Source organism: Podarcis muralis, chromosome 2 (genome assembly GCF_964188315.1).
Source record: "Podarcis muralis chromosome 2, rPodMur119.hap1.1, whole genome shotgun sequence".
In the NCBI taxonomy this organism is placed as follows: domain Eukaryota; kingdom Metazoa; phylum Chordata; class Lepidosauria; order Squamata; family Lacertidae; genus Podarcis; species Podarcis muralis.
Genome location: NC_135656.1, coordinates 95,225,476 through 95,238,734, shown reverse-complemented (window position 1 = coordinate 95,238,734; position 13,259 = coordinate 95,225,476). Strand labels below are relative to the sequence as shown.

Below are 13,259 nucleotides of genomic sequence, written 5' to 3'. Positions count from 1 at the left end.
GCTGCTGCTTTTAAGTGGGAGCAAAGCTTGGCTCCTTTCTGTGGTAGCTTCCTGCTTTCTTAATTTACCCAAAATGCAATGTGCTGGCCTATAGATCTATAAAACTCATGAAACTCAGCCTATGTATCTAGAAAACGAGAAAACCCTGTGATGGGCAAACTTAGGCCCATGAGTCAAATGCAGTCTTCCAAGCTTCTCTATCAGGCCCTCAAGGCTGTCCCCAGTCCACACTCCTCACTGGCTTTGCACCCCGACTGGGTGTTTTTGCCTGGCTAAAATGTGCCCTTGAACTTTTGAGGCATCTGAATATAGACTGCATTTTTAATCAAGGCTTATATTGGCTTATATTTTGATCAGATACCTGTATTCTTAAAATGAGCTTAAAATATATTTTAAAATATCTGTATCTCTCATGCCAGGCAGTGAGTGCATCGGCAGATGTGCTCATCTTAAAGAGGGCCCCTTTGGTTTATTGGTTTATTGCGGTCATAAAAAGGCTGAGAAGCAAGGTCACTGAACTTACAAATTACAGAATAATCAAGTTGCAAAAACACAATTAAGCTGGTAAATAGTAAGAGTATTGTGCCACAAATAGGACAAACGGCAAGAGCTAATGGAAACAGCAACTGGCTAGGGAAAGGGGGGCTTCTCTCTGAAGAAAGTGTTTTTAAGTTTTTTCTTACTGTGAACGTCTTTGCTTATAAAAAAAAACTATATATGTTATGTATTAAATATATTGGCTTAAATGTAATTATGCAAAGGATTTAGAAATTTAGATTCTTATGTTAGATTCTTATTTCATAGAATCATGGAATCATAGAGTTGGAAGAGACTACAGACCCTGCCAGGCAGGAAACACCATCAGAGCACTCCTGACATATGGTGGCCGAGCCTCTGTTTAAAATGAGATTAAAAACCATCTGGTTTGTAGGGAATAGGGAAAGAGGGGCCAAAGGTTATCTGGTAATTAAGGTGCCTTGTAGAGGTTAATGGCTACTTGTTTGCCATTTATAAATAGAAGAAAATATAGCTCTCTGTCTCCCATAAAAGGTAATAGGAAATGGGTGTATTTTTTATGATTGGTTCTAGCAATCAGCCAATAGAAAATTCAACCAGGCTGATTGGACAGAGGCAGCCAAAGGAGGAGCAAGGGTGCTGGGCTGAGGGAATATAAGTGCTGGCCATAATGGCAGGAGGCAGGCCAGAGCTTGGTAACCATATACCACTGTGCCTCTCATTTATTTGTCTGACAAATAAATTATTATTTTAATTTCTCTATTGCTGCGTTGAATATTTCATTCCAGCTAAGCGTTAACCACAAGCAGGGTGCTACATTTTATGGTGCCGTGACTCGGATAAGTGGTCTGCTGGAACGCAGCCCCTTCGCCCTATTGGACAGGGTACAAGAGAGAAGACAACTGATTGCCTACCCAGCGCACTGGTAAATTTTTCCAGGGGGAACGCAGAAGTCTCGTCTGTCTGATACCCTGCTCACTGGCGGCGACGGACCGGGGGGAAACGGAACCAACCAAGGGTAAGTGCACAAAGGGATTTTTGGCCCTCCAATTAATTGGGAGGAAGAGAAGTCTTGATCAAACTTCTGCGTCTCAGTAAGTGGGAACTGAGTACGCTAGGTGGTTGGGTATATCAGATGGTGGTCTGGTGGGGGAAAAGGGAAGAATGGGAGGTAGAGTGTGGTGAAGTATCTTGCGCATTGTATGTGTGAGAAAGTACAAAGCAATCTGTAGCTGACCTGAGTGTGGAGTGGGTAGTACTTCGGTTCCCAGTGAGGCGACTCCATCTGGGCAAGGAAACCCACGAAGCGTGTGTGTGAGTGACTGAGTGGATACTTCACAGGGCCATACAATGGGAGTTGGGGGTTCAAAGGGGGGAAATACACCTCTTGAATGTATGTTAAATAATTTTAAGAAAGCCTTCTCAGGGGCATATGGAGTCAAAATGACGCCAGAGCGCTTGAGAACATTATGTGAATTAGAGTGGCCGAAACAAAATACTGGATGGCCATCTCAGGGAACTTTTGATATAAATTTAGTAAGCAAACTTTGGTCTAACATCACCAAAGAAACTGGAGGGTGCCCAGAACAATTTTCATATATAGATTCCTGGCTGAGCACATTAAATAAAAATCCTCCATGGATAAGGGAATGCAAAGTCCAACGATGCAAATTATTGGCTGTAAAAGCCGAAGCTAGGAAAGGAATCTTGCCAAATAAACTCAAACCCATTTTTGAGGGACCAGAGGAAGAGGTGCTTCCACCTCCACCCTATGCTCCACATCGAAGGGAGCCTAATCCAAACCCTCCACCAGTTGTAACCCCAAGGCAAGAAAGTGGAACGAATAATGGGGGTAGAGACACAGAACTTGACTCCTTGATAGATTATGATAAATATCTTCAGGAGGCATTGGAGTCCTATAATGAAGCCCAAGCAGAAGTGGTTATTCCATCTGTGAGTCCCAGTAGAACTCCATCTACAGTCTCTTTTAGTGGAACAACTGATTGCCTACCCCAAACCCCTGTACATCCAAGTCCTAGAGAATTATTACAGAAGTTACAGGGAGACCTTAATCGGTCAGCAAGCAATACAGCCAGGCGTATTAAGCTGCTAAAAGAACGCCTTGGGACAAATACCATCCCCTATGATTTGAGGCCCCTAGAGCAAAGTGAAGAGAAAGGTCATGTAGTAGCCCCTCTCAGAAGAGTATTTGATGCACTTGAGGAGCCTGTGCTGGTTAATGGGCTACCTGGACCACGGCCACCTCGAACTTCGACCCTGCAATATATTCCATTCACAACTACGGATCTGATGAATTGGAAAACACACACCCCATCTTTTGCAGAAAAACCTCAGGCTATGATGGACTTGGTGACTTCAATAGTAAATACTCATAGTCCTACTTGGACAGATTGTCGCCAGCTCCTGAATACTCTTTTCACCACTGAGGAAAGAAGAGACATAATTGAAAAGGCACAGATATATTTGCGTGAGCAGGCCAGAGTGGGAAATATTTTTAATATTGACCGTCATCTCCAAGACAACTTTCCCTTGGAAGATCCTAATTGGGATCCAAACAATGCAATTCACCTGGCCAGGCTTACCACCTACCGCCAGACGCTTGTGCAAGGTATCCGCAGGGCGTGCCAAAAACCCACTAATATGTCTAAAGTCTCAGAAGTAGAACAGAAACCAAATGAGAGTCCGGGAGACTTTTTAGAGAGGCTGCAGGAAGCCTATCGTATATGGACTCCTTTTGACCCTGAAGCCCCTGAAAACAGTAGAATGATTACTGCTACTTTTGTGGCCCAGTGCGCTTCTGACATTCGTAAGAAAATTCAGAAATCAGAAGGATGGGAAGGGATGCTGATGAGCCAAATTATGGCCATTGCACGCCGAGTTTATCGGAATAGGGATGAGGCTGAGAAGCAAAAGAAGAAGAAGTGGCAGAAGGAAAAGATGGTAATGCTAGCCACAGCAGTGAAGCAAGACTACCGCCCCTTAAATGGAGGAAGAGGGCGGGGAAGGAATCCACCACTGGGAAGGAATCAATGTGCGAATTGCAAGAAGGAGGGTCATTGGAAGCGGGAGTGTCCTGAACCCCTGAGGTTGGAAGAAGTACGCCCAGGCCCAGGCCCAGGCCCAGGCTCCGGCCCAAGAAACCAGGGACGGGGAATGATCCGAAATGGAAGATATCAGAGACCTGGACAAGGACAGAGTAGAGACAATTTCATTGGACTGGCAGAGGAGGATTTTACCCAAGACTAGGAACGACCGGACTCCATAAAGTTAGGCTTCCAGGAGCCCACGGTCACGATTCAATTAGGGAGCCATTTAATAGACTTTATGATTGATACTGGGGCTGAATACTCAGTACTCCCAGAACTATTGCAGAAAAAGGCATCCAAAAGTGTAGTCATTAAAAGTGCCACTGGTCAGTCAGCTAAGAGGTCTTTCCTCCAACCTTTGGAATGCCAGATTGGGGGACATCGTTTAACCCATCAGTTTTTGTATATACCTGAGTGTCCAATACCTCTCTTAGGTAGAGATATGCTGTCCAAACTGCAGGCCCAAATCACCTTCACTCCTCGAGGTCCAGAAATGAAACTGCCATCAAAGGCAGCAGGAATAATTACCCTCTCAGTACCTAAGGAACAATCATGGCGCCTAATGTCAGCCTTGCAAGTCCAACCCACATTGGATACAGAATTAAACAAGCTCCTCCGAACCCTACAGGTGCCACCAGGAGTATGGGCCGAAAATAGCCCACCAGGAATGGCCAAGAATATAGCTCCAATTGTAGTAACCTTAAAACCTATGGCTACCCCTGTATCTGTAAAGCAATATCCTTTACCCCGGCGAGCAGCAGAGGGCATCCAGAAACATTTGGACCGCCTATTAAAATATGGTCTGCTTAAGCCCTGCCAATCAGAATGGAACACACCCCTTTTGCCTGTTCGAAAACCTGGGACAGATGAATACAGGCCAGTGCAGGACTTGAGGCTCGTAAACCAGGCTATCGAGACCTTGCACCCAAATGTACCAAACCCATATACCTTGCTGAGTTTGATCCCACCAGAAGCAACATTTTTTACTGTATTGGACTTGAAAGATGCATTCTTCTGTTGCCGGCTGGCACCACAGAGCCAACCTATATTTGCCTTCCAGTGGGAAGACCCTTTAACAGGAACAAAAGGCCAGCTAACCTGGACAAGATTGCCCCAGGGATTTAAAAATTCCCCAACTTTATTTGGCACTGCCTTGGCGAAGGATCTAACAAGTTACCCCTCAATACCTGGAGAAAAGGTGGTTCTGCAATATGTAGATGACCTTATACTAGCAGCAAAGGATTTTGATACCTGTAAAGAAGGGACAGAGGAACTGCTCCACTTGCTCTGGCAAGCTGGCTACCGAGTTTCCCAGAAAAAGGCACAGTTATGTTTAGAAAAGGTCAAATATTTGGGCTTTGACATCTCACACCAACAACGAGCATTGAGACCAGAGAGGAAAGAAGCTATTTGCCTTATCAAGGAACCTACCACAAGGAAACAACTTAGAGGATTCCTGGGAACAGCAGGGTTTTGTAGACTATGGATACCTGATTTCAGCAGTCTGGCCAAGCCCTTACATGAAAGCACTCGAGGTGCAGAAAAGGACCCATTCGTATGGGGACCTGAGCAGCAACAAGCCTTTTTAGTTATCAAACAACGACTTATGGAGGCCCCAGCCCTTGGACTGCCTAATTCGGAAAAACCCTTTCAGCTGTATGTACATGAACAGAATGGGATTGCAGCGGCAGTCCTGACCCAGAGATTAGGAAGTTGGAACCGTCCAGTAGCTTATTTGTCAAAACAATTGGACTCAGTAGCAAAAGGATGGCCTCCATGCCTAAGGGCAGTAGCGGCCACTGCAAGCCTTGTCAAAGAAGCTGATAAATTTACCTTCGGCCAAACGATGTATGTGAATGTACCTCATGCTGTTCTGACACTCATGGAATATAAGGGTAGTTATTGGCTAACGAACCCAAGGATGGCTAGATACCAAGGCCTATTGTGTGAAAATCCCAGGATTCATCTACGAGTAGTGAATATGCTCAATCCAGCGACTTTGCTGCCCCTACCAGAGGTAGATGATGATGAATCACATGATTGTCTTCAAATAATGGATGAAGTTTATTCCAGTAGACCCGATCTGAAAGATGAACCATTGAAAAATCCAGATGTTGTATATTATACTGATGGTAGCAGTTACCTGCATGAAGGTGCCAGACGAGCAGGATATGCTGTGGTCACCAATGAGGAAGTTGTGGAAGCTGAAGCTTTGCCTGCTGGCACCTCAGCACAAAAAGCTGAACTTATAGGTTTAACTAGAGCTCTGCAATTGGCAGCCGGATGTAAGGCAAACATCTATACTGATTCTAAATATGCCTTCTTAACCCTGCATGCACATGGAGCTCTATGGAAAGAAAGAGGTCTAATAGGAGCCCACGGGAAGGCCTTGAAATATGGACCTGAAGTAGAAATCCTGTTAGAAGCAGTATGGGCTCCAGAACAGATTGCTGTAATGCATTGCAAAGGTCATGGACGAGGAAGGGATCCAATAACCAGAGGAAATCATGCGGCTGACAAAGCAGCCCGAGAGGCAGCCCAAAAGCCTGTGGGAGGATTTATAGCAGCCCTCATACCAGAGGTAGTTCCAGAAGAAGTTAAACCTCACTATACCCCAGAAGAGAGGAAGTGGGCTGAACAGGAAGGAGCAGTTGTGAAGGACGGTTGGATGATCCTGCCGGACAATAGGATTTATGTACCTCATCATCTAGCAGGCACAATTGTAAGAAATTATCATGAATCTACTCACCTTGGCGGTACTGCAACCAGAGAGAGTCTCAGTCGGAAGTTGTATATTATTAACCTATCACAATTAGCAACTTGCATTTCACAGAAATGTGTTCTTTGTGCTAAAAACAATCCCAGGCAGGGACCGGTACAACCTCCTGGAATCCAACATGTGGGATATGTCCCCATGGAAAGTCTAATTGTGGACTTCACAGAGCTGGTCCCTTCTAAGGGATTCAAGTATCTCCTTGTGTTTGTAGACACTCTTACCGGATGGGTTGAAGCTTTTCCCACCCGAACTGAAAAGGCACGAGAGGTAACTAAGAGACTCCTCACTGAATTGATCCCGAGGTTTGGGTTACCTAGATGCATTGGAAGTGATAATGGGCCAGCGTTCATTGATCAAGTAGTACAAGAAGTATGTCGAGTCCTACAAGTGAAATGGAGACTGCATGCAGCCTATAGGCCTCAGAGTTCAGGGAAAACTGAAAGAATGAATCGGACTCTGAAAACCCAATTGGCAAAATTAACCCAGGAAACGGGATTGGGATGGGTAGATGTGTTACCCATAACACTGTTTCGTGTTCGGTGTGCACCCACAAAAAGACTTAAGTTGTCACCTTTTGAGCTCCTGTATGGGAGACCGCCCTCCTTTGTTCAGGATATTCCAGCTGATCTTAAACAAATAGGAGACCATGTGACACAGGGACAAGTGCAATCTCTCTCCCGTGTTTTTGTTTCTCTTAACAGGTGGGTCCTCGAGCGCACGCCGTGCAGCATTGCCGAGCCGATTCATCAGTTCCAGGCTGGCGATAGCGTATGGGTGAAAGAGTGGAAACGTGATCCACTCGCACCTAAGTGGCGTGGACCTTACACCGTCCTGCTCTCTACTCCAACAGCGGTGAAGGTAGCTGAGGTGACCCCCTGGATTCATCACTCCCGTTTGAAGAAGTCCGAAGGCAGTTGGACGTGCAAAGGTGACCCCTCTAATCCTTTAAAACTGACTCTCTCCAAAAACCCCTGTATCTAGCCCTACCGGGAACGGGCTAGGTCACGGGCAACATTAGACGACCGGCCTGCTGCAGCCACAACCTGGAAGCTGGCTGACCTGCGCACGCCTGAAGCTTGAGGAGCATCTGAACCAGTGATTGTGAAAGGGAAGATTCTCTTATACAATTGATTGACTGCCCCCCCCTTGTGGAACAATTATCAGAGATATTACTCATTGGGGATCCTCGGGATATATGTTTTGGTCTTGGTGGTTCCCCATTTCTGTCACTGGGGGAATTATATTGGGACTAATATTTATTTGCTATCACAATAAGGTAATCTTTTGTGGAAGGAATGCATATGCTAGACATCAACATGATTTTATTATTAATCCTGATCCCTTGGGAAGGGGAAGGGTCCTTGAATCTGACCAAATTTGCTAAATATGGATTCAGCCATGACCACAATATGTGGGTAGGTTTAGCTGAAATGGTAGCCAATGTTGCAAATAGGACCAATTGCCTTGTTTGCTCTCTTGGGCCAGATGATTCAGAGGGAGGTATGCCCTTATTACCGATACCATTAGATGCCATTGGTATGGTAAGCGAAATGCCACACCAAACAGAAATACAGAATTTCCCCGGATGGAACTCAACTAAACCATTACGAGTTATACCTGTACAAGGGGAATTCTGTGTACATAAATCATCAGATGCAGCTGATTCTACCATGATAGGCTCTTCTCATTGTCACTATACTTGGGATTATATTAAGAATAGTCATACCTGGGCACACGGTACTACCTATCGAACTCGGAATACCTTGCCCTGTGCACCTCCTTTTATTCATGCATGGAAAGTGGTATGGAACATAACTGTGACAGAAAAAGGCAATCTAACATACTGCACTGTGAACTCTCTACCTCTTTTGATATTTCGCCTTCTGTACTCCACGTACCAAAAACCTCAGACCCGATGGTTGTGGTGGATATGTGGAGAATGGGCATACAAGAAACTCCCTTCCAAATGGAGTGGGACTTGTTTCCTGGGATGGGTATTACCACCAATGTGGATTATGCCCACTAGTTCGGCCAAGCGAACACGAAGGAATGCTGATATTTCTCGTATAGCAGGAGGAAGTACCCAAAGTTGGAGCGGTACTGATGATTGGCCGCCAGAGCGCATTATAGCCTATTATGATCCTGCCTCCTGGAATCCTGGTGAGCTCATACAAGGGGCACGGGATCCTATTTATAATCTAAACAGAATAATTCGATTGCAAGCAGTAGTGGAACTTGTAACCAATGCAACGGCCCAGAGTTTGAGACTTATTGCACAACAGTTGGATGAAAGTAGAGCCGCCATTTTGCAGCTGAAAATGGGAATGGATTATGTACTTGCCAGGCAGGGAGGCCTATGTGGAGTCTTGAACTTGACAGGGAATGCCTGTTGCTTTAACATTTCTGATAATGGTGAGGCAATCCGTGTGTTGGCTACAAAGATGGAGAATATAGCACATGTACCAGTACAAACATGGGAAGGATGGGATATGGGATGGCTCACCAATTGGTTACCTAATGTCACAGGACTCAAAGGGATACTATTGTCTTGCTTGTTTTTCTTGACAGTAGTGGTAATGGTTTTATGTATGATGCCATGTATCATTTCATGTTTTAGAAGTACAATTAGCAAGATGGTTTCAAATGAAACTCTACCTCATATCATGGCCCTATACAGAGCTTTACCTCAGGAATATGATGAAGGTCAAGCTATCAAGGACACTTGGTATGAAGGTCCTTGAGCTTGAAAGGGGGGAATGAGGCATCTGAATATAGACTGCATTTTTAATCAAGGCTTATATTGGCTTATATTTTGATCAGATACCTGTATTCTTAAAATGAGCTTAAAATATATTTTAAAATATCTGTATCTCTCATGCCAGGCAGTGAGTGCATCGGCAGATGTGCTCATCTTAAAGAGGGCCCCTTTGGTTTATTGGTTTATTGCGGTCATAAAAAGGCTGAGAAGCAAGGTCACTGAACTTACAAATTACAGAATAATCAAGTTGCAAAAACACAATTAAGCTGGTAAATAGTAAGAGTATTGTGCCACAAATAGGACAAACGGCAAGAGCTAATGGAAACAGCAACTGGCTAGGGAAAGGGGGGCTTCTCTCTGAAGAAAGTGTTTTTAAGTTTTTTCTTACTGTGAACGTCTTTGCTTATAAAAAAAACCTATATATGTTATGTATTAAATATATTGGCTTAAATGTAATTATGCAAAGGATTTAGAAATTTAGATTCTTATGTTAGATTCTTATTTCATAGAATCATGGAATCATAGAGTTGGAAGAGACTACAGACCCTGCCAGGCAGGAAACACCATCAGAGCACTCCTGACATATGGTGGCCGAGCCTCTGTTTAAAATGAGATTAAAAACCATCTGGTTTGTAGGGAATAGGGAAAGAGGGGCCAAAGGTTATCTGGTAATTAAGGTGCCTTGTAGAGGTTAATGGCTACTTGTTTGCCATTTATAAATAGAAGAAAATATAGCTCTCTGTCTCCCATAAAAGGTAATAGGAAATGGGTGTATTTTTTATTATTGGTTCTAGCAATCAGCCAATAGAAAATTCAACCAGGCTGATTGGACAGAGGCAGCCAAAGGAGGAGCAAGGGTGCTGGGCTGAGGGAATATAAGTGCTGGCCATAATGGCAGGAGGCAGGCCAGAGCTTGGTAACCATATACCACTGTGCCTCTCATTTATTTGTCTGACAAATAAATTATTATTTTAATTTCTCTATTGCTGCGTTGAATATTTCATTCCAGCTAAGCGTTAACCACAAGCAGGGTGCTACACTTTGTTAATGTTCCTTGCTTGGAGGATAGCATAGTCTCCACCTGCCCTGAATATGCCAGTACCGTCAGGAAAACCCTTAAGCCCTCCCAGCTTCTCACTTTCTCATGCCAAGTCCTGAATCGCCATCTTTGTTGAGGTACACTAACTAGAAATGGCTTCACATAGGGCGAAGAAGAAAGAGTTGCCGACTGAGGCAGCCTCCTCCCGCTCCTGCTTTGCCACCGCTCCTGGTTTTCATCTAAGGAAGGTTGGAGGGTATGGGACACAGAGATGTGACCAAATGAACGCCTGTTGCTCACACCACTTTTGTTTCTCTCCCTGCCCACCACTTGTATGTGGCCCCCCAGAAGATTGCATCTCCCAGCCACTTATCAGAGGGCTGGTATCATATTGCCCTGAAGGGAAGGGAAGAAGAACACAGAGTGGCCTAGAGAGCTTCCAAACATATTTGCTCCCTGTGCTCCAGCAATATTACAATTAAGGGAAGGGAGGAAGAAACAAATTTTGATGTGGGCCTGTATGCTGAAATTCCTGCATTTTAGGGGGTTGGATTAGAGGACCCTTGAGGTCCCCTTACACCTCTGCAATTCAATGATTCTTCACAGTACAACGCTCTGCATATCTATGCAGAAGTAAGCTCTACCCAGTTCAGTGGAGCTTACTGTGTATAGGATTTATTCATTTTTGTAGGCAGTGAAATAATCTTCATTATACAAGTAAAAGCGCTTTGCGATACCATAAACTTTTAAAGCCCTGCTCATTTCCCCTCTAATCAAAGTGATACATGTCACTTTACCTCCCACTGATATATTATTATTCAATATCTGCTTATATCTTGGAAACACTTTGTTTCAGAATATGTTAGAATGATGTACAAATCAGCTGGGACATTAATAAAAAGACTGAAACAAAGGGGGGAAAGGCTTCGGCAGATATCCATGCTTTTAAAATTCTATCTTAATGCACGCCACTTAACGTCCTCGGATTGTCTTCAGTACCAGAAGTGGGGAGAGAGAATTGAGGGAAGAAGAGAGCGAAAGTTAGACGTGTGCCAATTTTCAAGCTAGCAAGCATATCCCTTTATGCTAGTTTTCTGTTTCATATAGAGATGACTTCTCCATACATTAGGTTATGGTGCCATCTTATGGCAGCTTCTTACCACTATTTTATGTCTGTTTAATGATTTCGTAGGTATCTTCTTAATGACTTTAAAGGTTTAAAACAAGTTAAAAAACAAAGCCTGATGGCCGTATAATATAGAACTTGAAAGAGAGTTATGGAACAAAACTGGACACACAGTTTTGTTTCCTTAGAGGTTTTCTACTTTCTTATGGATAATAAAAGCAAATATACTGTTTATTAACTGTGTATAGTGTTGAAGCAATGATTCTTCAACATCAACTTCGTTGGACTGGTCGTGTTGTGCGGATGCCTGATGATGATCTTCCAAAGCAACTACTCTATTCCGAACTTAAAAATTGAAAGCGTAATACTGGTGGTCAACAAAAGAGGTTTAAAGACTGTCTCAAGGCAAATCTAAAAAAAGTAGTATAAACACTGACAACTGGGAAACACTGGTCTGTGAGCGCTCCAGCTGGAGAACAGCCTTTACCAAAGGTGTCGTGGGCTTTGAAGGCACTCAAACTCAGGATGCAAGGGAGAAATGTGCTAAGAGGAAGGCACACTTGGCAAATCCACACCGTGATCAACTCCCACCCGGAAACCAATGTCCCCACTGTGGAAGGATGTGTGGATCCAGAATTGGCCTCCACGGTCACTTACGGACTCATTGTTAAAACCGTGTTTATGGAAGACAATCTTACTCAGCTACGAGTGATCGCCAAAGAAGAAGAAGATTATTAAATTATATTTATGAACTGTATTCTGCACTAGTTCCCCACCCCATTAAAAAGAAGCGTTAATCTATAGAATTAGGTATTTCTAATTAGAAAATCCTTTTATTATTTCAGTCAGAGGGTTCTTCCTCTAGAAAGGTCTTAGCTGATATTCTGCATATGTCAGATCTGTACATGCAGTACAAATCTGAACTGCGGGTCCTGTATTGATAGTGACACAGAATAAAGAAAAGGTAGAAATCGGAGACTGAGTATGTTCTTTGCTGCCATTTCAGCAAAGGGATTCCCTTTCAGAGCATACACATGACCTAATGTGGCTCAATACTTCTCTGAGGCACACCCTGCTGAAGCTAAACAGCTCTGAGGCTGGTCTGTGCCTCTGGATAGCAGGCCACCTGAGAGCCACATATATGTGTCTGTGAGTTCCACACTGGGAGAAAGGTGGGTATAAATTGAGAAAGTAAAATAAATCTTAAAAATTCCAGACATGAATCCTATGCCATTAAGTTGTAACGTGGAATTCCCCCTCCCAACCACATTCAAAACAAATGAGGAAATAAACAAAGTCATTTATTGCGTAGCTGCTTCTTCAAAGACCAACTTGTTTGACAGAGAAACAGACTAACCAAGAGGAACCTTACAGTAGGGGAATGGCACTTCTTCCTCCACTTTCACCCTGCTGTAAATGGGCAGCAATTAATTACAAGCAGAAATGAATGCCAAAAACTTTGGTTTCCCTGCAGCAAATTAAAATGAAATCCATTCTTACCCAGTGAAATATGTGAACTATTAATATAATAACAAACAAATCATTTGTGTTTTCAGAAATTTCAGACACCAAATGCCGCAGAAAGGCTATTTGAATTTCTGGTTCTCGCCTTAGTTCATTTTGCAGTTGACCTGAAGGCAGGGGAATTTCCCAAGCCCAAAGGCCTACTTCTGCCAGTGAAGCCTTCCTGTTTCCTCTAGCTGTTTTGAGTCCCTAAATACTCTGGATGATGCCCCTCTGACCATAAAAGCAGTCCTATCATAACTGTCTGAAAGTATCAAATAGTAAACAGAAGGGCAATCACACGCTGGCTTGAAAGTCGGAAAGCTGAACTTTAATTTAAAATGTTGCTTCAGATGTAACTATATGCCTAGCATGACAATTTCCTCTTTCAATTAACAACACAGTCATTACCCAAGGAAATAAAGCTTTCCCTA

The 13,259-nt window shown here is 43.6% G+C and overlaps 1 protein-coding gene across 1 annotated transcript; it reads left to right on the top strand.

Annotated features, from left to right (window-relative positions):
• The first annotated feature begins 1,447 nt into the window (after positions 1-1,447).
• On the top strand, positions 1,448-10,140 carry LOC144327030 (syncytin-2-like). Its single transcript, XM_077925032.1, has 2 exons — positions 1,448-1,534; positions 7,250-10,140. Exon 2 carries the CDS (start codon positions 7,695-7,697, stop codon positions 9,138-9,140), a length of 1,446 nt encoding a protein of 481 aa, XP_077781158.1. The 5' UTR covers positions 1,448-1,534; positions 7,250-7,694; the 3' UTR covers positions 9,141-10,140.
• The last annotated feature ends 3,119 nt before the right edge of the window (positions 10,141-13,259 follow it).

Bases quoted from the DNA above. Each gene is read 5' to 3' on its own strand.
- LOC144327030 (XM_077925032.1), top strand. From the start codon at position 7,695: ATGCATATGCTAGACATCAACATGATTTTATTATTAATCCTGATCCCT.